At 45.4% G+C, this 25861-nt stretch overlaps 8 protein-coding genes across 8 annotated transcripts; 3 read left to right on the top strand and 5 right to left on the bottom strand.

Annotated features, from left to right (window-relative positions):
* Positions 1-591: 591 nt before the first annotated feature.
* EYB26_004455 (uncharacterized protein) lies at positions 592-2406 on the bottom strand (the record flags this gene model as incomplete). Its single annotated transcript, XM_054263746.1, has 1 exon — positions 592-2406. One exon carries the CDS (start codon positions 2404-2406, stop codon positions 592-594), a length of 1815 nt encoding a protein of 604 aa, XP_054119721.1.
* An 805-nt stretch (positions 2407-3211) lies between these two features.
* EYB26_004454 (uncharacterized protein) lies at positions 3212-4807 on the top strand (the record flags this gene model as incomplete). Its single annotated transcript, XM_054263745.1, has 1 exon — positions 3212-4807. The coding sequence occupies one exon, from the start codon at positions 3212-3214 to the stop codon at positions 4805-4807; it is 1596 nt and encodes a 531-aa protein (XP_054119720.1).
* Positions 4808-7999: 3192 nt separating this feature from the next.
* On the top strand, positions 8000-8804 carry EYB26_004453 (uncharacterized protein; the record flags this gene model as incomplete). The annotated part of the gene is made up of 2 exons (XM_054263744.1): positions 8000-8177; positions 8266-8804. 2 exons carry the CDS (start codon positions 8000-8002, stop codon positions 8802-8804), a joined length of 717 nt encoding a protein of 238 aa, XP_054119719.1.
* A 1544-nt stretch (positions 8805-10348) lies between these two features.
* Positions 10349-12362, top strand: EYB26_004452 (uncharacterized protein; the record flags this gene model as incomplete). The annotated part of the gene is made up of 5 exons (XM_054263743.1): positions 10349-10465; positions 10535-10632; positions 10705-11325; positions 11397-11735; positions 11801-12362. 5 exons carry the CDS (start codon positions 10349-10351, stop codon positions 12360-12362), a joined length of 1737 nt encoding a protein of 578 aa, XP_054119718.1.
* A 1343-nt stretch (positions 12363-13705) lies between these two features.
* Positions 13706-14572, bottom strand: EYB26_004451 (uncharacterized protein; the record flags this gene model as incomplete). The annotated part of the gene is made up of 1 exon (XM_054263742.1): positions 13706-14572. One exon carries the CDS (start codon positions 14570-14572, stop codon positions 13706-13708), a length of 867 nt encoding a protein of 288 aa, XP_054119717.1.
* Positions 14573-19076: 4504 nt separating this feature from the next.
* Positions 19077-21274, bottom strand: EYB26_004450 (uncharacterized protein; the record flags this gene model as incomplete). The annotated part of the gene is made up of 6 exons (XM_054263741.1): positions 19077-20040; positions 20100-20393; positions 20443-20489; positions 20547-20768; positions 20817-21102; positions 21153-21274. The coding sequence occupies 6 exons, from the start codon at positions 21272-21274 to the stop codon at positions 19077-19079; spliced, it is 1935 nt and encodes a 644-aa protein (XP_054119716.1).
* A 521-nt stretch (positions 21275-21795) lies between these two features.
* Positions 21796-23798, bottom strand: EYB26_004449 (uncharacterized protein; the record flags this gene model as incomplete). The annotated part of the gene is made up of 2 exons (XM_054263740.1): positions 21796-23675; positions 23747-23798. 2 exons carry the CDS (start codon positions 23796-23798, stop codon positions 21796-21798), a joined length of 1932 nt encoding a protein of 643 aa, XP_054119715.1.
* Positions 23799-24216: 418 nt separating this feature from the next.
* EYB26_004448 (uncharacterized protein) lies at positions 24217-25295 on the bottom strand (the record flags this gene model as incomplete). The annotated part of the gene is made up of 2 exons (XM_054263739.1): positions 24217-24489; positions 24564-25295. 2 exons carry the CDS (start codon positions 25293-25295, stop codon positions 24217-24219), a joined length of 1005 nt encoding a protein of 334 aa, XP_054119714.1.
* Positions 25296-25861: the final 566 nt, after the last annotated feature.

The following is a 25861-nucleotide window of genomic DNA, read 5'->3' as shown; positions in this document are numbered from 1 at the left end:
AGTGTGACCTGGGCGCTGTGATTGTTAGTCAGAGTACTGTGGCCGTAAATATGCCCACAGCCCAAAGTGGTAACTAGTTAACTAACTTAACTAGTTAGTTAGTTAGTTAGTTAACTAGTTACTGCCTTAGTTACTGGGTTTTGCTTACGTTATAGTTTAACATTGTAAAAAGCAAACATCAAATTACCATGAAAGGGCTGGTATATACGCTATAATCTAGTAGGTACTCCTACATGCGGCCTGGCCCCATTTAATCCGGTTATATGGGGATCTCCCCTAGCCAAGAAATATTACCGGAAATTTACATCTTTAGCTGTACGGTCTAGTCCTCGTACGAGACCATACCAACGCCTTACAAAAGGCGTTGCTGGTCATATCTGCCCGAAAGTTATAGGGACCCTGGCACCTCAGAATGCTTTGCATGATCGATTATAGCCAGCGGAGCTCTGTACAGACGTAAATAGTGATAGGATAGACATATCCTTTTGATAATTCTAAAGCGAATATAAATGGTACGATCTAAATAGTTGATATTTAAGAATGTTCGTGATATGAGTATAATTGCAAGACGCACCGCACCGCAGGCGTCTTTTACTCTTTTTCGTCGACGCTTCTCGTCTGAGTAGGGCTTTCCTCGTCGGGCTTTTTCTTCTTTTGGCGGTCTTCTACCTTGAGCGACTGAAGCCCAGTCTTGTGCTCTGTATGCTCCTTATCCAACGTGGTTTGTTTGATCCAGAAACTGATAAGAAAACCGGCAAAGCAGACGCAAGCGTAAAATATAAACATCTTTTGTAGCGCATTCCAGTAGGCTGTCCTAACCGTCTGGATTTGATTAATTGGGAGGTCGTTAATTTTTTGAATACTAGCGGAAGCTTCCTGGCCACTGAATTCCTTCGCCAACTGCGGGCCTAAGACGGACGCTAGGTAGTTCTGCTGTGAGTTCATGACATTGCTGAGAATGACGCCGCCAATGGTGACAGAGACGGATGTGCCGATTTGACGTGCAAACGAGTAGCTGGATGTCGCGGCACCAATATCATGAGGTTCGATATTCGTCTGGATAGCAATGAGAGGTGCCTGGAAGTTGGGAGCTGATCCAATTCCGGCAATTATCTGAAATATAATGATTCTGTCCCAGTGAGGCTTATCGCCCAGATAGGTCAAGAGACCGAGACCCAAGGTCATGACGAACAGGCCGATGATAATGGGCCATCGGAAGTTGCCAGTGTTCTTGATGAAGAACCCGGCGCCTATAGAAAGTACGGACGAGGATATGACGTATGGCAGCAGATACACTCCAGACATGAGAGAATCAGCTCCAAGCACAGACTGGAAATATAACGGCATCCAGTAGGTTCCACCCAAGAAAGTCATGGAGTGCGTGACACTCAAGCTATAAGCGGAGATACTGTTTCTATAACGGAAAACTCGCGGAGGTATGACGGGTAATTTTGCAATCTTAGACTCGTAGATGCAGAAAATCGCAAGGGTAACGGCGCCGAAGACGATAAGGCAGATGATAGTGGCAGATTTCCAAGGGTAATCACTACCACCAAGCTGAAGGCCAAGAAGGATCATGAGAGTTCCGCCAATGATTAGGAGATTGCCAATCCAATCAATGGCAGCAAGACCCTGTCTGATGGGCGTGCGAGGGTTATGAAGCTTGAGGAAGAAGATCAAGGTTACCATCGCCACGCCGCCAAGGGGAAGATTGAGGTAGAAGCACCAACGCCAAGAGACCCTGCTAGTGAATATGCCACCGATGATGGGCCCCAGGGCCGAAGCTATGGCCCAAACCATGCTGAGCATGCCAAAATACAGGCCGCGTTTGCGTAGTGGGAAAAGATCAGATACGCATATGTTGGGCAGCAGAATGTTGCCACCACCGCCAATACCCTGAATAGCCCTGGCAGCAATGAGCATAGACATGCTTTGGCTGACGGCACACAGAAGCGAACCAAACAAGAATATACTGACCGTAAGTAGCAATGCTTGCTTGCGACCGAAGATGTCGGACAGCTTTCCCCAGACTGGCACAACAGCCGCGTTTCCAAGCAGATACGCACTGCCCACCCAAATGTACCCAGAGCTAGAGTTGAAATGGGAAACAATGGTCGGCACAGCAGTTGATATAATGGTCGTGTCGAGAGCAGAAAGAAAGAGGGATACACACAAAGCGCTCATGATGAGTGTCGTCTCGAGTTTCGTTCTGGCCTTAATTTCGGGCAAGCTGGTGCTCTCCATGATCGTTTGATCCCTAACAATGTTTATTTCGGTGCTTTTAGTTGTGCGTTGAGTTTCGCTAACAGAGTCATCTGTTGTTGAATCTTCACCTTGGCCATTGGGCGTTGCAGTATTGGTATTGGTACTCACGGGTCGGGCCGTGGACATTGCAGTGGCCGCCATGGTTCACGTAACCTCTCAGGGAATCGGGAGATCCTTATTTTGCTTGACCGAGAGTATCAAGAACGGGCGTCACTTTGCTACCAATTCCAGAAACTTGGCTGGTGCTCCTTATCTGTTGCGTGTTGTGAACCGGACGAATTCTCGGGGCTCTATGACATGGAAAATGGAAACATACGGCGCCCGAAATACACAGACATTCAGATACGTACTACATATTCCGTCCAGAGTGGGTCACGTTATTCGCGCTATTTACGTGACATTCATATTCTTTGTAAGTTTGTATTACAGTTACCGTACATTCAGCTCGTTTGACACGAGGTCTCTATTATGTTGGTTCATAGACCAAATCGGACCGGTCCGTACCTTCGCTGTTCTCTCCTCCATTTCTTCTCTTTCTTCTCTCTAGGCTTTGGCCAATAGCGTGGGATAGCGTGGGAGTTTTTGTTGGTGCTAGACACCAAGTGTTTAATTGCTGCCTTGTGCCCCGTCCTTCAGCTGAAACCTCAGCATGTTCTTTACTGCTTAGAGGATACGGCGCCACTAGTGCATGACAAATCTGACCTGTATAACGAGGGATTTGCGACATTATGTGATGCAATTGCGTTATATATTATCATTTTTTTTAAATTTGGGATTAGGCGTCATCGGTTCGCCTGTTTGATTCATTTGTTCATTTATTCCTGAAGGTACATGATTGCTGCGACTATGCAATCCCTATGGCAGTCCATTTTAACCCCATGTCTTGGTATTCTAATCATCTTGCTTTTGCCTACATTCTCGTTGTTCCAAGTTCGCGCTTACCTATATGGCATTTTTCAACACATCGTGGCAATCTCCCGTGACTAGTGGTGAAAGCGACGTTTTGGATACGTTTCTTGACACTCTTACAGATTTCGATACAAGCTACACTGATGTGCCCAGGGCCCCTGACAGTGAAATCGAAGGGGATTATGGCGACAGCACAAAGAAAACCGCCAAAACAAATGACACTAAGGTTCTGACCATCATGGCCAGCATAGGTACCATTCTTAGCCATCTAGAAACCGAACGCAAGAAGGGAAACACCCGCCCGAGTGTGGCAATCAAACTCAAGGATGTGGACAAGCAGAAAAGCATAACATTTTCCATCCCTGTATTACACAGCCCGACCACCACGGCTGCGTCAAGCATGAGTAGTCGCTCTCCGTCACCGGAAACTTTTCCAGGGGAGGAGGTTTACGGCGCTCATAACGACATCGTAACTCCACCAGAAGACGCTGTCCCTCACAAACTAGTCCCTGACCCTACCGTTATGACACACCCTTCAGCCGTACCCGATGGGTATTTATGGTCACTGCCCGAAGATGCATCGTCGAGCACATTTCCGGTCCTGGCGACAGCCTATCCGGAGCAAGCAATCGCCTCACCACCAGAATCATTGACTCCCAGTGCAACTAAAGCGGACTCATCTGTCTTCTTAAATGAGAACACAGGATCTGTCATCGTCCGGCATAGAGGGGGGACTTCTTTGGCACATCCGGATGCACTTTGGGGAGAAATAGGCCAAGACATGTCACCACGCATGACTATATTGACGGTAGATCACCCTCAAGCAGCTTCCAAACTTTCTCAAATTTCGCGAGATTCCGTTGCGGCGTCATCTAAGAAAAGGAGCAACAATGATGCTTTTGGAAAGTCTGACCAGGGAAAGAGAACAGATCGAAAGCCCATCTCTTCAGAAAGCCCATCTGGCGGTATTGTTAAACAGCCTCGGCTTGAAACACCAGAACTTGCAACATTGCTTCACAATACTGACGAGGCTGAAAGGGTAAAGGAAATGACCGCCGGCCAAGACCCAACACTCGTGTACAAAATGGTGCGAAATGCGAGGGCAATCCTCCCACAATCATCCACGGAAACCCCCATGTTCTCGACTGCAATTAACAATGACACTGTGATTCCATATAACGCTAGTCGACATTCTTACTCCCTGCAAGAAGATGTCATGAGGCAATTTTGCAACACTGTCAGACAAATAGAATGGGCGGAAACGCTCACCTTTCAATCCATGGTGCAATATAGGGTTCTCTTCGTCCAATTATACCAACAGTATCTATCATTTCAGAAAATACTGGATACGAACAAGGGAGAGAGGAGGGTAACAGCCGCTAAAGAACGACTCTATAAAATGCTGTATCCTGATAAAGCGAAGAAGTCGAAGAACGGAAGCATGAGTGCCGAATGGGAAAAACTTAATCGGTGTATCCGAAGAGGGAAGCAGTGGTATACTGTCGCTTCTCAGCTGGGGATAGGCATTCTACATAGGATGCCTTCTAGTATCCGTCATACATGGGTAGAACAGAAGCTCCAAACGAAGACGCAGCTCTACCTATGGATTGGAATAATCAAGCTTCTTGCATAATGAACTGGAGTCTGAAATATTAAAAAGATTCACCAATTTTATATAGTGGAAGGTGATTGCTATGTAATCAAACATTGAGATGGGATAACTGTTCCAGGCTGCCATGAAAGGCGTCATAAGATACACAGTTCATGACAGATGATTTTGGGTACTGTCAATCAAGGTTCATTTCTTATATGTTCAGTGCACACTCTGATTCTTACAACTGTGATATATTTTTTCCTTTCCTACTGCAGCGCGTTGCCTTGGCAAGTGTCAAAGAATGAAAGCAATATCCTAATCAGCATCGCTTTGATACCAGTCGGTTTTGGTATTACCGTTAGCGCTGAGTTATATATAAACTTAGTTCAAGTTGGTTAAGCCCTATCGGATGAGTCGTGTCGTCGGGAAGGAAAATCAAAACTCAATCCAAGCCTAACTTTATCTAGAAGATGAAAACTCTGTTCAAGTCAAGATAACCTTAACTGGGCGACCATTTGATAATGATTGTTTTACTACAGTATAGTAAACCAACGTGACTCCCTTGGCCGGTGGTCTATAGCTCGCCTGAAATGTTACCCGTGTTGTATCATCCCCTTAGAAGGGTATAGTAACTAGGTTGTACTGGTACGCCTTATGGAAAAAAAAATAGCTAGGGTGATCAAATCCTTCGGGTCACATCGACAGGAGAAAAGTACGTTTCTCTTTTAGAAAACCACATGCACCGAAAATTTTAACCCCGTCCTGAGCATCTTGAAGAGAAAAGGTAGTGTTTACTGATATCTGTAAGTATGTCAACTTCTGACCATAACCCTAACTTATAGGCCGCATTCGCTGACTATTGAACCAGGGTGCTAGAGCTTACTTGGTGAGAAATAATACCCCCAACCCTGAATAAATTATTCAATCACTAACTCGTGCTAAATACCACATGTTTGATTGCGTTAGTATGATAATGTGACGACAAGTCAGGTGAAATACGAATGATACAATATACAAGCTAAACTATAAGAGGTAAAACTTGCGAGTTTGAGGAGAATCTCAGCTGTCACTATCTTTCTACAGCCCCGAACTAAAGGCGTCATCCTTTGGAATCTAAGTCACGCTGCAATCTTCTAAGACATAGAAAAATGTTAATTAGCACCGTACAGAGCATAGGACTGTGGATTTCTTGGAGTTAGAACGTTTATGTATGTCAGCCCCGGTTAACGGAGCTGAAGTCTGGACTCCACTGTTCTGTTTCTGTTCTCTTGCTATAGTGCTCGCGTTATTATAGATGGCTATATTCGCCTAATAAAAAGGGTAAATACTCTATCTAGTGAAGTTATAATATGTCTTACTATTTGTAGATTGACGTCTTGGATACTTCCATTATATGTAGTGGATACATAGGTATGGTCCATTTTTTCAACCGATTACGGAGCTGGACATAAAAAGTAATACTACAGAGTAAAAATACGCTAAAACACGCTAAAGGGTATTAAAAATATGTAAGATGTGTTATGAGTTGACCTCATGAGCATGTTCAGGCGAAGTCCTCACGGATATTGACAACAGTGCTCTTCGCCAGATCGACAGTCCATGTTGTATTGCCTGTTGTTATGGGCTGACCCTGCAAACCCAGATTCCTAGAGAGAAGCTCATCGGAAACTCCTGATTCCCCTTGACCATATACGATTGTATGCGCGTGGAAAACTTGTTGCTTTCTTTCTCTTTCCTTCCCGCATGTTATGTTTTCTATTCGAGCATGCCCTTACCGGTATAGTGAGCATTAGGCAGAACTAGCCTGTAAAATATGTAACATAATTTATGACAGTTATTTAATTACAGATAAAAGCTCTCCCATTCGGTGATTTATGTAATATTCAACAAGTTAGCAATCATCAAATTACCAGGATATATCAATTGATATGCATACATGTATGCTGATTTGAAACAAAACACATTGAACCGTACATTCAATACATATTTCATTTATTCGATACTTAAGATTTCCTTCCCAAATTAGGAAAGTACATTACGGTACTGCAATTAGGGTTTTTGGATACCCGTGAACGCGGAAGCCCTACCTGTCAGTAGTTGCCACAGCCAAAACTGATGAGTATCCGGCCGGCATTTGCACCTTTCAGCTAGTGCTTATATCTGACTTGATTATGAAGGATAATAAATATTTTAGACTCACATGCCTCCTAAACATACCAAGGAATCTACTTCTACGATGGGAAACAGCTGATTGTATGAATAGGAGCTGCATGGCGGACATCCAGGCACCTAGGTATTAGCCTAAGGTTTATAATTATCCCTCATGATAGCTGATAAATCACCCCGCCGAAATGTCTATATAAAGCCAGCTTTTGAAACCTCATGTATTCATAGACAGAGAGTCTCAATATGCACAATTTTGCTATTCACTTCTTTTTTCCCATTCTTTTATAAGCTACTATTCAGGATTGGCCTGGAGTAGACCCACCAATCTGACAGAATACCAACTTACCAAGAAGAAGCGCAGATGACAAATTTCTTGCATAATTCGTGCCATATCGTCTAAAACCATAACATCAACCAACTATCTTTATCTGGAATAAGGTGAAATAAGAACCGGAAATCAGAAATACAGCTTCTTCAGGCCGTTGGACAAGAAGCTGTCAGAAAATGGTACCATGATGAATATCATGATTTGATAGACTTTCACAAATGTACTATGTGAGACAATCATCATTTAGTAGCATCAGTCATCAGCCTACATGAAATAGTTTATTAATTAGAATCCTCCGGAAGTCTCAGCTTATATTTTCAAATGGTGCTGAATTGAATTTAATATACTCCGTCCAATTCTGAGTCCACGTAATAACATCAGCTGAGAATCGGACGAAATGTCGCGCTAACTGTAACAAATATGTACGAATAGTAAGCTAATAACACTCAGAATACAGCAACTACTTCTTTCACATTAGACCCAATAACCATTGTGCCTATAGTGGAGCATATCAAGTCAAATAGGGTGTAAAAGCTGAGTGAGGTTTCGAACGTTCTGGGTCCGTAATAAGCAACCTACGAATCACCTCAGCGCCCCATGAAAATTTGCCAAAAATGCCACATTTTCCTCTGATATTAAAATTGGATTCAAGTAACTGAGGCCATTTTCTGATATATTCACTTTCAGTCCGAAGAAACTGCGGCGGCACCTTTGTTGCTCCTCTACACAGATCTGCCATGGCTTCACAGGACGCTGCTGCTCCAATGAACAGGCACCCCGTTATTCAGGGAAACAGAAGTAGACGTCGACCTAAGATTTGTGTCTTCTGCGGTTCCAGCACCGGGACGAATCCAGCATACATTGAAGCTGCACGGGCTCTGGGAAGAGCATTAGCGGAGCAAGACATTGATCTCGGTAAGAAATACGTTGCCACATCCTGCTTGCTCCTAAAGCACGAGAAGGAAACAATAATTTATCATTTACTGAATCTTTGAACCTGCAGTCTATGGCGGTGGTACAATTGGCCTTATGGGCGAAGTCGCAAAGACCGTCTGCTCGATCAGAGGACCCCAGGCTGTCCATGGCATAATACCCCGAGTTCTGGCCGAATATGAGCGTACCGATGCATATCAAAGCGTGAACGACGATCTCTACCTCCCGGAAGAGGTCAAATATGGCCGCACAACTGTCGTACAGGATATGCACACTCGGAAAAGAAAAATGATGGAAGAAGTCCTTAGCGGCGGGCCGGGAAGCGGCTTTATTGGCCTTCCTGGAGGTTACGGCACGATGGAAGAGCTCTTTGAGGTCATTACGTGGAACCAGCTCGGCATTCACAAACTCGGTATCTGTTTACTGAACACTGAGGGATATTGGGACCCTATTGTGGAATGGGTGAACAAGGCCAGTGGGAGCGGTTTCGTCAAGAGAGAGAACATGAATATTGTTGTTACGGCTAGCGACGCCGAGCGAGCTATTGCTGCCCTACGTGACTATAAAGTGTCCCAAGGCGTCTATAAGCTGGAATGGAGCCACCTATAATCCGGGAATGATGTGAGCTACTAGTATATAGGAAAAGTGATCTTCAGCGGTAAGACTATAAAAGTGCCGTAGCCGCTTCCATAGCCATATTGAGCTTGACATTTCCAGGATGAGCCTCATAGAAGTGCCTCGCTGCTGAGCGGAACGGATATCACATTTCCGATGCCTCGCCCAGTAGCGATCCAGGCTAGGACCGTACCTGGATCCGCGGAGTTCGGCTTCTGAGGAGAGGTCCAAAATCCCCAAATAATCAAGACCCCGATGGTTGATCCCACAGTTGACAGGAAGCTACATGTTGTGACGTCATATTTGTCGATAATTGCGCCAATAAAGACGCATCCAATTGTCGATGAATTATTGTATGACAACACTGCGAGAGAGCCGACACTGGGCGATGCGCCAATTAACACGGCATAGCTACGTAGGTAAATGGACGGGAGGAAGAAACAGAGACCTTGAATCGTGTAGCAGATCTGTAGCAAGATTAATACAGGTGCTATCATGAACTGAATACTCAGTCGATCCTTGAAAGATGGAGAGGCAGCACACTTTTCCTTTCTGCCCCCAACCCACTAAGATACCCGCGGAGCATGTTACGTAGTTAGACCCTGGTAATCACGTCCTTGTAAGAGATGAGTTCAAGTGGATATATGACCGGCAGAAGGGGTTCAGCTTTGGGGGCCGTTGCTAACAGTGTCCACTGTATTGGTCTGTGCCAGGACTTTTGCTTATATATGCAAAAGTCTACACCACCAACAATCGTACTCAGCTACCCTAACTAAGTAGCTAACTAACCTACTCCGTATAGCTGTTACATAATACTCTTCCAGTGGAAATGGCACAATAAGATAATACTACATAGTAGTTAGTCTCACTATACTAGAGGATAATCCTGAATGCCACGGGGCGTGTAGTCAAACTAATAGTGGCTGGAACAAATGCGTTCCAGTCCATGGATTACGAGTGAATGAACCTTTAGCAAGCAAAGCTACTCCATTATGCATTACATAAAATAATATCGCATCTTCTTTGAATGGTTTTGCTGCAATCTAGGGACTCATTTTTTCAGTTCTGCTTGAAGGGAGAATGAGTAGCACACCTAGAATGTAGGTTGTACCTATGTCCGGCAATAACAACTATCTGATATCGTCAGCAAACACATACAATTTATTCCTAATTCCTTCTTCTGTACGCAGTATAATATTACCCTTCACGCTAAGTGTGGTTCTCACGGCGTATTTGAATTTTTTTGCCTTCAAACCCTTAAAAGACTTCCGAGCTAACCAATTAGCAACCAACGTAGTCCAGCTTGTCATAAGTAGCATACTTTCATATATGTTATTAATACTCTTTTGTAAGCATTCAATATGGCGAATGATTTCCAGCTTTCTAGTAAGTAATATAGGCAGAATTATTCTTGATCGCCTGTACCTATATAAAGCCCCATTCTCTTTGTTATCGTCCCAAGACTTTATGCGTATTTCTCTACTGAGAGAGATAATATTTCGTACAGGACAGTTGCCACTCGTTAACTTCTATATGCAATGAATGATACAGTTTCAGTGTCGGCGCCTAAAGGTCTTGCAGAGGTCATCCCCGCAAAGAGGCTTCGGGGACAGCCCTTCGGAACGGCCTATGTCTATCCTTCTGATTCCAAGCATGTAAGTCTCAAGGCTGACATACTTCATCCCTAGGTTATCATTTCTCTTAACGATTTTCGTATTACTTAGGGCGTTAGTATCTCTTTGCCCACGTGGGAATCCACTATCGCCTACTTCGAGAAGACGGAGGCTTGGAAAAATAAACATATCGAATGGTGCTATCCGAGGTACGGTTATTTAAGATATTTGGAATGCTTGCGTCGTGATATCCGATTTTGATGGGAATCAATCTTTGCCAGGTTCTTCGTCAATCGGCCGATTCGAGAACTCGCCGATTTAGCATTGCAAAGGCTCAATATTGCGAAAGACACAGACATATCATGTCTTTTATTTCCCACCGTTGCCGCCGCTCAGAGTTGCGTGAGACATATCGCCAAAGATCACGGTTCGCTCACCGTTGATATTGCACACTTTAGAAAACCTGATGATATTTTCACTACGGAGACGGGCAGAGTTCTGGACCTAGCCAGCTTTGCTATGGCTATATTCCCTAAAGAAGCTAAGGGGTCCGCCATGATGTTCTGGGTGAATGTTGGAGGAGGGCTGACTACCAGACATGCTATGTTCTCGAAAGGTTATATTTACTATCTAGAGGCCGAACACAGCAATAAAAAGTCAAACCCCCAACCACCGAAGTCCATCGACTTGCCTCTGTCGACTGTTTCCTGGATGAATAGCACTGCCTCCACTTCGATGTGTGTCAAGTCTAGGATTGCCAAACTATCTACGCCAGAGAATGCTACACTACCGCAGGTAACCGCAGATGATGTGACTCTATATCCAACAGGGATGAATGCAATATATCATGCTTCCGAAGCATTGGCCTCTGTAGCCACGACGTCAACTGTCGTAGCCTTTGGGTAAGTCGCAGAAATTAATGCCTAATATTCTCCATATTGGATACTGGATTGCACTGACACTTAAAAATAAGCTGGATATATGACGAAACAATTTATAATCTGAAAAATGGCTCCTGGGGAAAGTTCATTGGCTATAAACAGGGAACAGAGCAGAACTTGGAAGATCTCACAAACCGGCTCAAGGCTGGTGAGCGTATTGGCGCATTGTTCTGCGAGTTGCCTAGCAATGTATTCTTGTCATCGCCCCCATTACAGCGGCTACGAGATCTTGCAGATGAATATGGGTTTTACATTGCCTGCGATGATACTGTGGCTGGCTTCGTCAACCTTGATCCCATGCCGTACGTGGATGTTATGATGACTAGCCTGACTAAGATTTTCAGCGGAGCGTCGGATGTTACGGGAGGAAAGTGAGTACCACAAACGATTTGTGTTATCGAGATACATTATTTGACGAAACAAAAAATCTGTGTAGTTTGATCGTTAACCCAGCTTCACGAGCTCATGATCTCATCACGGCGGCCATACAGGCTCGATATGAACATGCCTGCGTCTTTCCCCTTGATATCGAAACACTTGAGCATAACAGTCGACACCTAGTCTGGCGGGCCAAGCGATGCAACAAAAACACCCTCCCTGTGGTTCAAATGCTTAAAAGTCACCCATTAATCAAGCGAGTCAACCATCCGTCCATCGACGAATCACTACCCATCTACAAGAGCTTGATGCGTAAGAACGGCGGTTACGGAAACGTCCTAAGCATCATCTTCCATGATGAGAGAATTGCACATCATTTTTATGATAACCTGGATTTACCCAAGGGATCCAGCTTCGGTACCAATTTTACCATTGCAGTGCCGTTCGCGCTGTTAGTGCACTACTATAACCGAGACAAGGTTGCTGCGCATGGTTTACCGGAGCATATTATAAGAATCAGTATCGGGTTAGAGAATGTCGAAGAGATCAAAGAAGCCATTTGGAGCGCGCTGGCAAAGTGTACAGGCCAAACCTCGTCCTTTATAGCGTCTCGTTTATGAAGTATGAGACACCATTCGCTTGATCTCTCAATACCAAAAGTGCTATTTCTAGTCAATCTACAGAAAATTGATCGTTTAACTAGTTTTGTATGTAATCAAAATTAATGTTAAACAGAATTATTATTTTGTTTGGGGATATTTGACTATATGGATCGACTAGATAGCTTATTGCTACCTAGATACCTTTCTGAAGATCACATAACGCCATACAGTCACAATGTATTTCATGGGCGAGTCGCACACCTTATGATCGCATATAAAGCGACCCTTTCTATTTTGAGTAGGCCAAAGAAAGTTGCTTTAGATATACGGAATCCGAAAATGTTTGACTGTTGATCCCCAACAAATCGCCCGGACTTTCGCCTTCTGGATTGACCTTCGTTGAGACTCAAAGGATATAATCCCACTGGCCCTGGCCCCTGGAACGTCATTCCGGCAGTCAAAGTGTGTAGTTAAGGGATAGAGCTACTGGCCTATCTATCTAAGCTGACTACAGTAACGTTGACCCCTTTACTATGTACAGAGGTCACAACTTTCGGAGCATAGTTAATCCGCACCGGAGGGTGTAGCATGTTGAATAGATATCTATACAGAATAGCAAGCTTTAGAAATCACAATCACTTACTTATTATAGATAGACCTGTAACCACTAACTTACGTAGTAACAGATATCGTAATAAAGTAGAATAGCACGTGGGATGGCAATTGGCATGCCTGAGGCTTGAGCGTCCAGACACGGAAATTTAACTCAATCGATGATCTGCCCCTGGCCTGGCGAGATCTCATGTTGGCGGCGCAATGCAGGAGATGTATCATATCCGGTATGTAGTACGTAGCTGTACATCTACCACATGGTGGAATGCATACGGCATAATACTCACTGTACTACGGAGTACAGAGTAAAGATGATGGTTACAGTAGAGGCAGGTGTCAGTCTCAACGGTTTAATTTAATTGAATTCGGACTAAAGACTAGACTGACAGTCGCTGACTAGACTAGGGACGTGCCGGCACGGCTCGGCGGGCAAGCAGTTGAGTATGAACACTGGTGATTACAATCGATAGACTGATAAGTAGAGATAATGACATAAGAATAAAGAATTCAAACAGGTTGAATATGAGATTAATGAAGAAGAAGAAGAAATAAAGAAAGGTATGTATAACCAGACAAATGAAAGAATCAAACAAAAAATCGAACCTCCTTCCAAACACCGTTTCCCAGGGTATCGTTCCAGTTTAAACAAAGGAGTAGTAGCCTGACCACTCTTGACATGTAAAACTCCAAATGAATGCGATATGAAAATAAAACGAAACAGACCAAAACAGCCAGGTCATGCGTGAGGATCAAGGTTGAAAACACCCATCCAGTCGACCACGGACGAATTGACCCGAGCCTCGTCGAAGGCCAATATTGCCTTCTCCAAGAAGCGCTTGCCAGCGTTTACCAACACTGGCATCATCCTTGCCAATGCGACGAGCGCATTCTTCCCAGTCGCGCTTGGTCAATCGAAACTTTTCTAGGACCATGTCGACTAGTTGTTCGTCTTCTTCGGTTGTCCAGTCTGTTTTATCGTTGTCTGTGTTGGCGTTGTTGGTGTTTGTGTCGGTGTCTTCGATTTCTATTGATGGGAGGATGATCTGAGGAAGTGCCTCTGATCCCGAGTCTGTTTTGGGCATATCGTTTAATGATTCGAAATCGGCGATACCCAATCCTAGAGGCATGTGATAGGGAAAATGTCTTAAGCGCTTTGGTGTGGTGTATCCATCGCGCTGTCGTCGACCGCCGGTCATTTCATTTTCGCTTTCGCCGTCTTCATAGACACTGCGACTGCGCTTGCGAATTCGGGGCGGTGCAGTTGGCGTCTTTGCTCTGCTGACTGCAGGTGTAGTGGCTCTCGATGTACTGGATCTGGATGCGCTTGCTCTGGGTGTGTTGGCCTTTGGTGTGGTCTTGCGTGATCGTGTCTTGGGCTTCGGCTTGTTGGCTTTGACCTCCTGGTGAAACGGACTGGCGAGGCGCACGGATCGAGGGGGGGTCGAGGGAGTAGGGCCGGGTGAGACGTTCAGTAGACTTTGCAATTTGCGACTGACACCAAGTAAACTACCGCTGATGCTGTCGCTCGAAGGTGGAGGCGTAGGCGACAGACCGCGATAGTACTGCTGACTCAGGAACTTCCTGGTGTCGCAGGAGAGAGCAGATTGCATCAACATGTTGGTTGTGAGGTAAATTGCTGTAGATACAAGAAATGATCGGGGATATTTGTAGCGAAATGGTGCATTCGGTGTGCGATGGTTGAATGGCAAACGGCGCAACCCGCAACGCTCACCAAGACAGAGGCTGAGAGCAAGCCGAATGCGCCGGGGGAATCGCGCGATGAAAAGGCGACAAAATCGATAAAAAATATCGAGAGAATCGACTGACGAATAGAGAGCGACCGGATCGAGATAGCTGCGACAGGATGCGACGGTGTGGTTGTTGTTGTGGTTGAGTTTGAAAGTGAAAGTGATGGTGGTTGTGTTTAGGAAGAAAGAGAGATTGTGTCACACACGGAGCGAGCGGGTGGTGGTTGATTTTTCTCGGGGGGAAGGAACGAGCGCAGGCGGCAGACGGAAGGAAGGCTTAGGAAGCACCCCAAGCCCAGTGGGGCCGCTCTGTCGTTCGTCCTCCTTTAGGCTCCTCTGTTCTTCTTGCCCTTGTCTGTCCGGCCATCCCTCTGACAGGCCTCATGACTCTGCGCTTGGTTCCCACGCAAGGTCAGAGCTCGATGCTGAATACTGAGCCTGAGAAAGAGATCTATTTCATTTCTATTTCTACTTCTATCGCTATTTCTAGTTTGGCAGCACCAAAGACTGCTTCTTTGTGTGTCTCGTACGAACTGTGAGATCATATCGCCGTTGATTGCCAATGCCTCTTATCCGCATCACTCACTATCTTCTATCTGCTCGAGGCCGCGTTTCATCATGACCGCGCAGATCCGCATCTCTTCCGAACCGTGAAGGAGCGGTGGATCCATCATGGATAGCAATAATCGGCCAGCCCTTGTCGCCACCGCACGGTGATGCCTTGGATCGAACAGTCGAATATACCTTGTTTGTCTACGTAGTATAGACTACGACGTACCTCATCTGCAATAGTATGTAGTTGTATGTAGTCAACCGCCCACGAGAGTCCTGGCAAGCAAGGATGCTTCGTCCGTCGTGCCTCTGCAAGGCACAATCTATATATTCTCCGGTTTCCCCTAGCAACTATCCTGTTTTATCTACTTGTACCACTCACACCGAGTTGGAGAGGCCGATCTCCTCGTTCTTCAGTTTATTCCGACTGCAAGCAATACAATCTCCTACGGGCGTGGAACAATCAACCTTCCTATCCGTGCCTTGCGTCAGGTTGTCACCTCGATCAGAGGGTCCGTTCGGTGTAATTATGCTATGCCCGCATCTACATCTAGTCTTCCTTGTGATATACCGATGATGAGAAAATCAATTAATTAAACTAACTACTCCGTAGTTCACTAATACTACGTAACTTAATATACGCAGTTGGACTGAACGCCGGAACCGGAAACTTCGCTTAATTCTCTTTTGACGCGTTTTTACGCGACGCGTTGTGGCAAAGCAGGCGCGTTGGCCAATCAGATCGCCCCAAACTGAGTTTTGGCCTGAGTCCCCAGGCACGAAGGCATACAGGCAGGATAAAGCACTATAACCTCTTTGGGAAATGAACACTTGTCGGCTGACCTCATTTTTCTGCCTAATCGGTAGTAGTTGGATGTTCTGCTGGCACGTGTTGCTCCGATTGAGCAATCGGCCGTCTCCCTTTACGACCTGTATGTGCCTTTAATTGCTACCCTGTACCACTCCTTGCTTGCAGTGGCTTCAAGCCGAAGAAATTGAGGGGCAACTAGTTCTAGTCCAACGCTTTGAACGAGAGGGACATCATTGCCTATCTGACATCATGTCTAACTAGCAGCTAGTAGGACTCTGGCAGGACAAGGATAAGCATACGAAACGATCTTCAGTCCCATTGAGAATCTGACATGACTCTATCTTATCAGCCCATCTAGAGCGCGCAACTAGTCGAGTAGTGGGGCTTTCATAACTCCAGCCAACGGAAGAGATAAAGTCATAGCATCATTGATTAGGGTTACTGGCTCATCAAATCACTGGCTGAATCCCTCGTCGGGATAGTTTTACTCAGCCAGAAAGGCAATCTTCAATTTGAATCGGTGAGGTCATGGCGACGATTCATGAGCTGTAGACACTACGAGCCTTGAGAATTAGGACGAGACGACCAATGAACATGTTACTTCCCTTATAGAAGGAGCTTCGACGCAGGGAACTTTCAACAACCAGACCAAACCTTCAGCTGCCTACCCACATGATCTTTTAGGGGACGCTACCTAGATTCACACACTCAGTCTCGGAGGGAGACACAAAAAATTCAAGCTCTAAATCATTGTAGTAATCAGACTTTGTCCCAAGATTGGGTTAGGGTTTGGCCGATTGAGCCCGGCCTATTGAGTTCGCGATCATCTAGGGTTATTGCCATTTTAGGAAATATCCGCTATCAACACGAAAATATGAGTATCCCTATATTCGACAGAAGAGAAGATTATACTCGCAAGCATAACCGTTGGTCGCTGGTACCTGACAATTATTCATGGATGTTGATATACCAGAAGGTGGCTCTCATGTCCCGTAACATGTGTACAGTGCAGCGCATGACACATCCCATATATATATACTAGTTACATATGTACTATGTGCGTAGTATGATATGCACTGCAGGCGCCCTCGAGGCAAACACCTCGATCTATGTACGCAACAGCTGCAAAGAAACCCCTCCGACCCGTCTCTAGGCTCTCTACCCTGGCAACTATCAAGGGCAGCCCATCGGAGACAAATGGTACTGGCTAACTGTCCCAATAATAGCAGCAAGGGATGACTCAAGAACCAGGCGCATCGAAGAATCTTATCTATTGGCACGATGCAGATTGAGTCGATTGTCAAACCAGTGGGTCAAAGGTGGCTCGGAATTAAAAAAGAATAGTCCTATCTAGGAGATTATTCTTTTCTTTTTGCTTTTCCCTTGTTTGAACCCCAGGTTTTTGCGGATCCCTTGATACCCTACTATATGTAGATAGATCTAGGACTTGTGTCCACGGAAACTTTTCCGATGTCGATTTGGTTCGATGTCCTCAGGAGGGTTGATTGAGTAAGGGATTAAGATCTACCCATTAAACTGGCTTTTCCTTGGTTGAAGTTACTGGAGCAGCAAGCAATGTTTGATGTTTTGCATTTTTTTTCCTCCCCAAGATATACTTGAAAAGGAAGAAACTGCAAGATGTGAATTCAACAAAGGGCTCTTCAGTTCTAAGACAAGCAGACTGTTGACATTGCACCCTTCTACATGCTTTTTATGATCTATTTTCATGGCCTTGATTGCTAAGGGAACTTGTTCTTTTTTGTCAATGAGACTTTGCCCATAGTACATATTATTACCTACAAAGAGCTCGTGGGCGGGCAACTGCAGATGCAAGTAATTTGTCGGCAGCCGCACGAAACAAGGGATACGATCTCGCTGGTGGCTGGAGGACCCGCACCTAGAAATAACAGACCAAGGGTTTTTTTTTTTTCATTGATATCAGAATAATTATAGAGTAATTAACTTATTATCGGTGTTCAAGCACCCCGAAAACTGGAGGGGTGTTATGATATGGGCTAAAATACTATAAGTTAGGGCTTAGTTTTACGATAGTGACTGGATTAGATACAGCGTCATAATTAGCCCTAATCCCGTCAACAACGACAACGCTCGTTACCAATATACAACCCGAGGATAAATATAGCAATTTTTAAAGAGCTGTTCCAATAGCTCTATATGAAATGACTAACAACTAATAATTAGAAAGTCAACATACTCAGTCATCCACCCTCGTGACCCGGCAGGTAGTGTCAAACCCTAATCATTCCGCAAAGGGTATGCAATCAAATCCCTTCCTCGATCTTCAACATTCATTCCATGGCTACATGAACTTTATGTCCTTGGCCTACGTAGTATTAAAGAGTATAATCATTTGGGGGTTTGTTATCGATGATCGTTCGGAAGAATAGAAGCACGACTTGGTTCATGCAAGTCATTCCAAAAGATGCTCTGAGAACTTATTGTCCTCTGAAGTCATGTGTCAATAATGCATATGCAATGCAAGGTGATATTTTTTAGGTTTATTGTTGAACTTCGTACAAAGACGTGAGTCGAGGTCCAAAAGCAGCCATGCAGTGAGCAAGCCCTTGTATTATGCCTTTATCAGAAAGGCAAGCTCAACTAGATGAACTATACATGTCATAAAGGCAACGAGGCGATTATCTCTTCCACGGAACGTTAACACTTCCATCTCAGCTGCAAAGAACCATCGATCTATCAGAGGAACCAACCCTTCGCAAAAAGCCGAGATATGTGGTTACACCATCGCGAAATGGGGAGATTTACCCCGTTCTGATAATGGCAGACAGGGACAATTCTACTACTAGATTTTTTTTTAAAAAAAAATAATAGCCCGTTTCAAACAATAACAGACTATAAATTACGTAGCAGTATTATTCTGGTGCATCGAGTAAGATCATAACAAGGCTGGTAAATCGCAAAATGAACCACTCCGATCTTTCAGCCATTACACGCCCACCGAAGTTCAGATTATAGCACAAGATATTCATCTTACTTCTCTTTATATAGAACTCGTTGCACCTTGCCTGTGATCTTGTTCTCGATCTCTTCGTAAACCTCGCCTATCTCAGGTGATTGAGAAAGTTCGTCAAAGCCCCTCTTGGCCCTTGTTATACCCTTGGAAGTTGCTATCGACTTGTCTGTAGAGGCACAGATCCCTTCGTTCAGCTTTGTTGAAATGTAGGTCCACGACTCATGTTCCTCGGTCAAATTTGATTTGGGTTCCTTCAAAGTGCTAACATCAATATTGTTTCGGTTAACATTTGACTTGCTAGATGAGGAAGCAAAGCGGCTTGCAACAGATTTTGTATTCCATGCCTGCGGACTGAAAGAGCGGCGGAAATTCTGGGAGGTTGGTGAAGATTGACTAACACGTATCTTGTCGCAAATGGTCCGATCATACATGTTCTGTCCACGGCTAGAAGGGCTGGCTTTATCAGAGCCGACTCTTCTGTTTTTCTCGATAACATCTCGCCTCTCAGAGACAAATGTGGCAGCCTGACTCTTAGAAACTTGAAATGTTGACGAGACCGCAGTTCTCAGGGCCTTGTTCGAACAGTTATAACCAGACTGGAGGCAGTTCTCGCTTCCGGAAGGAGCAATGGCATATCGAGGGTGCCAGTCCTGAATTGCTTCTTCATAGAGCTGTTGCAATTTCGACTGATATTGTTCGTTTGAGAACCAGGAATGTTGTAGGGCTTGCTTGGAATTCAACCTTTTCCTTTCATCCAAGACCAGCAGAGAAAGGACAAAGTTCCGAGCCATTGTGCTCGCCTCGGTCGACTTGGTACTCATAAACATCTCGTTCAAATCGCCAGGCTCAATGTAACCAACATCCCCCGAAACTGAGAAGGGAAATGGAGGTGTACCAATCAGTAGAACAACTGTGACGCAGCCAACAGACCAGAGATCGACCGACTTTGTATAACCTGCCTTGAGCTCTTTGTAAACCTCGCTATTGTATCATTAGTTTCATGTTCTAACCAGAGATGCGGAACTTGTCACTAAACCTACGGTGCCGTATAGTCCCATGTTCCGACCACTGTCGACATTCGCTTGATCCCGGGGGAGACAATCCGTGCACAGCCAAAGTCTGCCAACACGACCCGTCGTTGAACTCCATGCGAAGTCATGAGAATGTTCTCTGGTTTGAGGTCTCTGTGAACAATGTTGTTGTCGTGAAGATAGTCAACAGCAATCAGGATCTGCCGAGTTACAGATGCCGCCTCGAAATCTGTGATCCTGCCTCCCTTCGACTCGATGAATGTAAATAGGTCTCCTGCTGTGATGAGATCTTCGAAAATGTATCTTTCTCTGTTAGCGAATTCATAAGTTTTTGTATGAAGGCTGAACAAACAATGAGTTTTCCATCGTAAAAAATTTCTCAACGCCAATGATGTTGGGCTAAGATACTCATATTAGTCGTACGTCGATGCCACCAACAAGGGTTATTCATCTTACATGACATAGCTTCTGCAGGATAGCCACCTCTCGTTTCTGTAATTCCAGCATATCTGTACTACGATCACCCTTTTTTCTCATGACGGTCTCTTTCACCGCACGGAGATTGACAATTTTGCAAGCAACCTGGCTGGTGGCCTTGAGGTTAACAGCCATACGAACATGTCCGAAACCACCTTCGCCCAGTAGACGATCTGTAATCAAATATTCATTTGCAAACTCCTACTAGCCATTAATACACTTTGATGACTGACATTGCATGCATCTCACCTTGATTTCCTTCTGTTGGTTTTGGTTCAGTGGTCTACAGAATTGGTACTCGGCCCTGAACTCGAGGAAACTGTTGGAAGAGAGCCGGAGAATATCGCCATCGCTTAAAAGGACCGCGCCACCATTCCTTCTATCAATACGTTGTCCATTCCAGAACGTTCCGTTTGTAGATACGTCTTGGGCATACACCAAAGGGGGGATATCCAGTGGGTGTTCGAGATCGTAAATCACCGTGTAGATCTGAACGTGCTGGTTGGACACACATGCGTCGTCAAACACATATTGACTAGGGATTCAGCGACGACAGATACGAGTGTCTAGATACCAAAGACCTACCATGTCTTCCGGTTTCGTCCAACAATCAACACTTCAAACGCCGAGATTGAGCGTGGATCAGTGGGCTGCTTGGTCAGAGGATTCCATCGGTACAAGTGTCCGACGCAATCGAGTATCGCCATATTTCACACGACATGCCAGGGGAGATAGCTACCAGTTACAATTGGGAAGGTTGTACTTGCTTGTGTTCTGCAAAGAACGAAGAAAGGAGATGCAGCTTGGAAGATTCTCGTTGTCAGTTGGGAAGCAGCATACGGGTGAGACGGCAACTGAGGAAGGCGCGGACACCTTCCCCAGGGCCGCACCTTCCGCAGATGTATTTTCGTTTCTATTCTATTTCGACCTAGGTAATCAATACTCCAATATTCACCAATTCATAATCATCTGCTCCATATAACTCGATCGTGTACAGGGTATATCTCTAAAACGGATGCTTCTATAAGATCTGCCACACCTGGCGTACCTTTGCGCGAAGCAGAAGACGCTCGACTTTGCTAGAGACGCGATATATGCATATGGTAATGGCGTCTCAAAGGGATATCATCGAAAACTAATCACGACTCAAATTGCATCGAGTGGCCATTTTGCGCAGCGAGCACTAGCTGTATATCTGGTTGGAAAAAAGCATGCATCAAACGAATGCTCAGCTTCCTTGCATGCGGCGAATTCTCTCCTCCGCAGCCCGAGCACGGCGTTCCCTTTCTAGCCTCATCCTCATTTCAGGCGTCATTCCACGCATTTCATCTTCCCGCTTTTCTGTAGGCGTCTTGTCTAGAGAGGATAATTTCTTACCGCCCGCATTCTTCCGCTTCTCCACGGCAGCGGCATTGGCGGCCTCTTCTCCTTTCAATCGTTCTAATTCAGCTTTGCGTCGACTAGCTTCCTCTTTCGCGGCTTCTTCTTTCTCCTTGGCCTGACGCTGGCTCACTTCGGCTTGAGATACAGGGGACGGCACATGTGCCGCTTCCCAGTCCCAGGCCGATTCACCCAATTCATGTCTCGCCACTCGAAAAGCGTCACGTGTGGCACGATCTTTAGCAAGGTCAAAAGACGTCTTTCCCTCGTCATTCTTCAAGGTAGGATCAAGTTTGGCTTTTGTTAAAAGAGAGGCCACTAGCGCAGGGGAATCTGAGTTGGCGGCAAGATGTAGTGGAGTAGGTGCATGATGGTTCTGAAGTGCATCTGCGGGGAAGAATCTGAAAGATGGTGGAATATTATTATTTGAGATATAGGACAAGAGAGCTGGCGCCTTCGATCGACGAATAAGCGCTTGAATTTGTGAGGTATGTAGCATTGCAGCCTCCTCCTCTTCAGATAATTTTGGCGCTTTTGGCTTGGGAGCTGGTTTGACAGGTTTTGGACTCGCCTCACGTTGCTTTGTTTGTGCAGCGGCCAAAGCAGCCTCATCAATTTGGCTAACTTTGACTCGAGTGAGTTCCTTGAAGCACCTCATAAGTTCCGTTTGGGTAGCACGGCGGGTGCTGAACGGGAAGGTCCGTAACCTAGGGTCATTATTTCGAAGCACTTGTCCTTCATATGAGCCGAATAAGACCTTTCGGTTAGTGTTCCCCGTGGCCCGAACGAAAATGAGTTGTGCTGTGTCGATCATAGCTTTCCAGTCCTTGAGGAGGCTGCGTATGTCATTTTCCAATGCAACCTCGTTATATCTTCTTAGGCTTGAGCCAGCCGAATGCGCTGCGCCTTTGGCTGCATCGCTAGCAGATTGTGCGCCACCCTGCTTCCTGCGTGTTGTATAGCGATGAAAAGTCTTGTGCGCGAGAACTTTGGCTTGACGTTCTTCGATGCCACCCTGTCGTTTTTGTACTTCAGGAGCGAGAGCGATAATCATAGCAGCAAAGTGGCCACCGCCTATCATACACATGAAAATATGTGGCCCGTAATTCAAAGGAGCCTTATCAGTATTGTTCACTCGTTTGATAGGTTCCAGTTGTTTCTTCCGCAATGAGTCCACGATATGCTCCGGTTCTTGTTGTTCCTCATTTGAAAATATCGCTTTGTATACTCCCAAGGCTGTGTTTTGAGGGAGGTCGGGGTTAGAGAACCATAGTATAGGCTGCCTGTTCAGCGCATTTTTCTCTTGCTGTGCCGTCGTTTGTTCGTCTTGAGAAAATTTTGCCTGTCTTTTCAAAAGTGCCACTAAATTAGAATCGGACGCATGAGGTTCGAATTCATCTTCATCCGACTCCGGGCTTTCCGAACCCGATATCGACTCGTCAATTTCTCCGATGGCCGTGGTGAATTCCGCTTCGTTCAGCAGTCGGTTGCCCCGCAGTTGTGCCTTGACGTTATATCGATGATGGTCCGATCGGGCGTGGTCACGGTGTTCTTGCACATTTTGAAAAGATGTTTGACAGAGAGTACATGAGTTTGACGTTGGAATAGCAGTTTCTCGATCGGAAGGCTCGATAGTAGCAGCGACCGTCTCCGTTGAAGCCGTCACCACAGGTTGCGAGTTGGATTTGATTGTCAGGTTTGACAAGAGCTTGGAGGGGAGGTCGTAAACTAGGTAAAAAAACCGCAGTCAGTCCATTAATTCCACCAGCGACACTTTCAATCCAGAAATCAGTATTTACCATATAGAGGTCCCTTCAGCAAGTCCTCGGTCTGCGATCCGTTCTTCGCCATTGTGTGTGATGTGCGAATGTTTGAATGCGACGACCTGTGGCGGGATAGTTTAAGGTATGGGCGGGCGATAAGGCGGCTTATTTATGTTATCGCCGGCAGGCCCGAAAGGGTCCCCGATAAGCCCTAAGAATTTTCCTACGCTTCAACCAGGGCTTATTTCTGACTCATTCTGATTCATATGGTAGTTACTTAAGTTACTCGACGACAAAAGCCCTGCTTTTTACATAAAGACTCCACTATTATCGCTTACTCTCGCAGCATGTACAGGACAATGAATCATTCTATTCGTTGTATGTCTTCAGCGACGGCCACCTAATTGTGGCTGTGGTCAATATCTGTCATATGGCACCGGCGGAAGTGATCTAGCGCAAGGCACCTTCACCTAGCACATTGTTACAAACTCTACTCAGTGACGAGCTCAGCCTCTCTTGACAAGAGAAGCTTCAATATCCTGAAGCGGTTTCACGGTAGTCTCAATCCATTCCCGTTTTCCACTATCCAAGAACTTGGGATAAGGTCGTCGACACCAAGTACTTTCTTCTGGATATCCAAGGAATTTTCCAACAACCGATTTTGTGCCGTTAATACCTCCCTTTCCGAAACCCCATTCGACGCTGGCGAGTTTGATCTGGAGTTCCTCAGCTTCGGCCTTTTTGCCGGCGACATAGAGGTTGAATATTTCGATGCATGTCTATGCAGCACATTGTTATTAGCAAATGATGAAGTTACTTGCACATAGGTTCTGATAGGACGAATACTACTAACCTTGGGATACAAGTTTGCCATACCAGTGATACAACCAGTGCCCCCAACACTCAAGGCAGGAACCAACCAGTCACTCTGACCAGCAAGTGCGACAAATTGAGGCTGTCCAGCGTACTTATTATCCTTCAAGTCCAAACCCGGGCCGAATTTGGCAGCTGTTCGCGCCACGGATGCAATAGTACCGCAGGTAAGCTTAACGACGACGATATTGGGGTGATCACCCAGAATATGCAACATCTCAGAGTTCACATTTAATCCGCTCACAACTCCGGGGAAGTTGTAGATGACAATAGGGATAGGAGAAGCGCAAGCGACCTCCTGGAAGAAGCCGACAATGGCATCCTGATCAAGCGCAAAGTGGAAGTATGAAGGCACCAAAACAAGCGCAAAGTCCGCACCAGCTTCCGCCGCAAGCTTTGTGTCTTCAATAATAGCCTGTGTGCAACCACCGAATGTGCCGCAGGTGATGGCGATCTCTGGTCGTCCAAGGTTCTGCGCAACTGAGCGCGCGAGGCTTATAAGCTTTGATTTTTCCCGGGGTGTGACTGTTGCGGCTTCACCGTTTGTGCCGCAGACGACGACGCCAGGTAGTCCGCTGCTGATCAGGAATTCGAGATGCTTTTGTTGGATGTCCCAGTCTATGGATTGGGTTTCGTCGGACTTGAACCACGTCAAGCTGGGGACGTGGATACCGGGAGGGTATGGGGTTCCGGTTTTGCTGACGGAGCCCATTTTTGTTTTATTTGATTATCTTCGTTTGGGTCGTAAGTTTATCGATTAGTCGAGGTAATGTGTGGATTTGATCGCAACGGCTTCAGTTCTCTATATCAAATTTCAACGGAGCTGCTGACGTGAATTTCAAATTTATAAACGCAAAAAAAGAGTAAATAGCAATTCAATCCAAAACAAAACAAAAGAAAAGAAAAGGTATAGCAGAATTTTTTTCTACTTATATGAATTCCTAGACAACAAGGCAGATAGCCGCTATCCCAAAGTCCTCAAGAATCGAAACAGCGTTGAGTTTCCGCTTTGGGAAAGTAGGCGAGCCGGAGGTTCTCCGACGGTTGACCAGGCCATATGATTAAGGTCGGCATTCAGGCCGATCATGTCCACGAATAATAGCAGATCGAGGGGAACTTTTTTCTGCTGACAGAAATTTTCTACAATTACCAGTTTTAAGGATGTCACACCGTTAAAATTCGAAATATGAAAAACAGATAGCTATGGCGAACCAGCATGAACAGTATAGTGCGGGGTATATAGTTTGTAAGTCGTTCAATATGAATCCCTAATTTGAA

The sequence above is a fragment of the Talaromyces marneffei genome, chromosome 3 (assembly GCF_009556855.1).
Source record: "Talaromyces marneffei chromosome 3, complete sequence".
In the NCBI taxonomy this organism is placed as follows: Eukaryota; Fungi; Ascomycota; class Eurotiomycetes; order Eurotiales; family Trichocomaceae; genus Talaromyces; species Talaromyces marneffei.
Note: the sequence above shows the minus strand (reverse complement) of the source record. Positions and strands in the feature narration are given on the sequence as shown.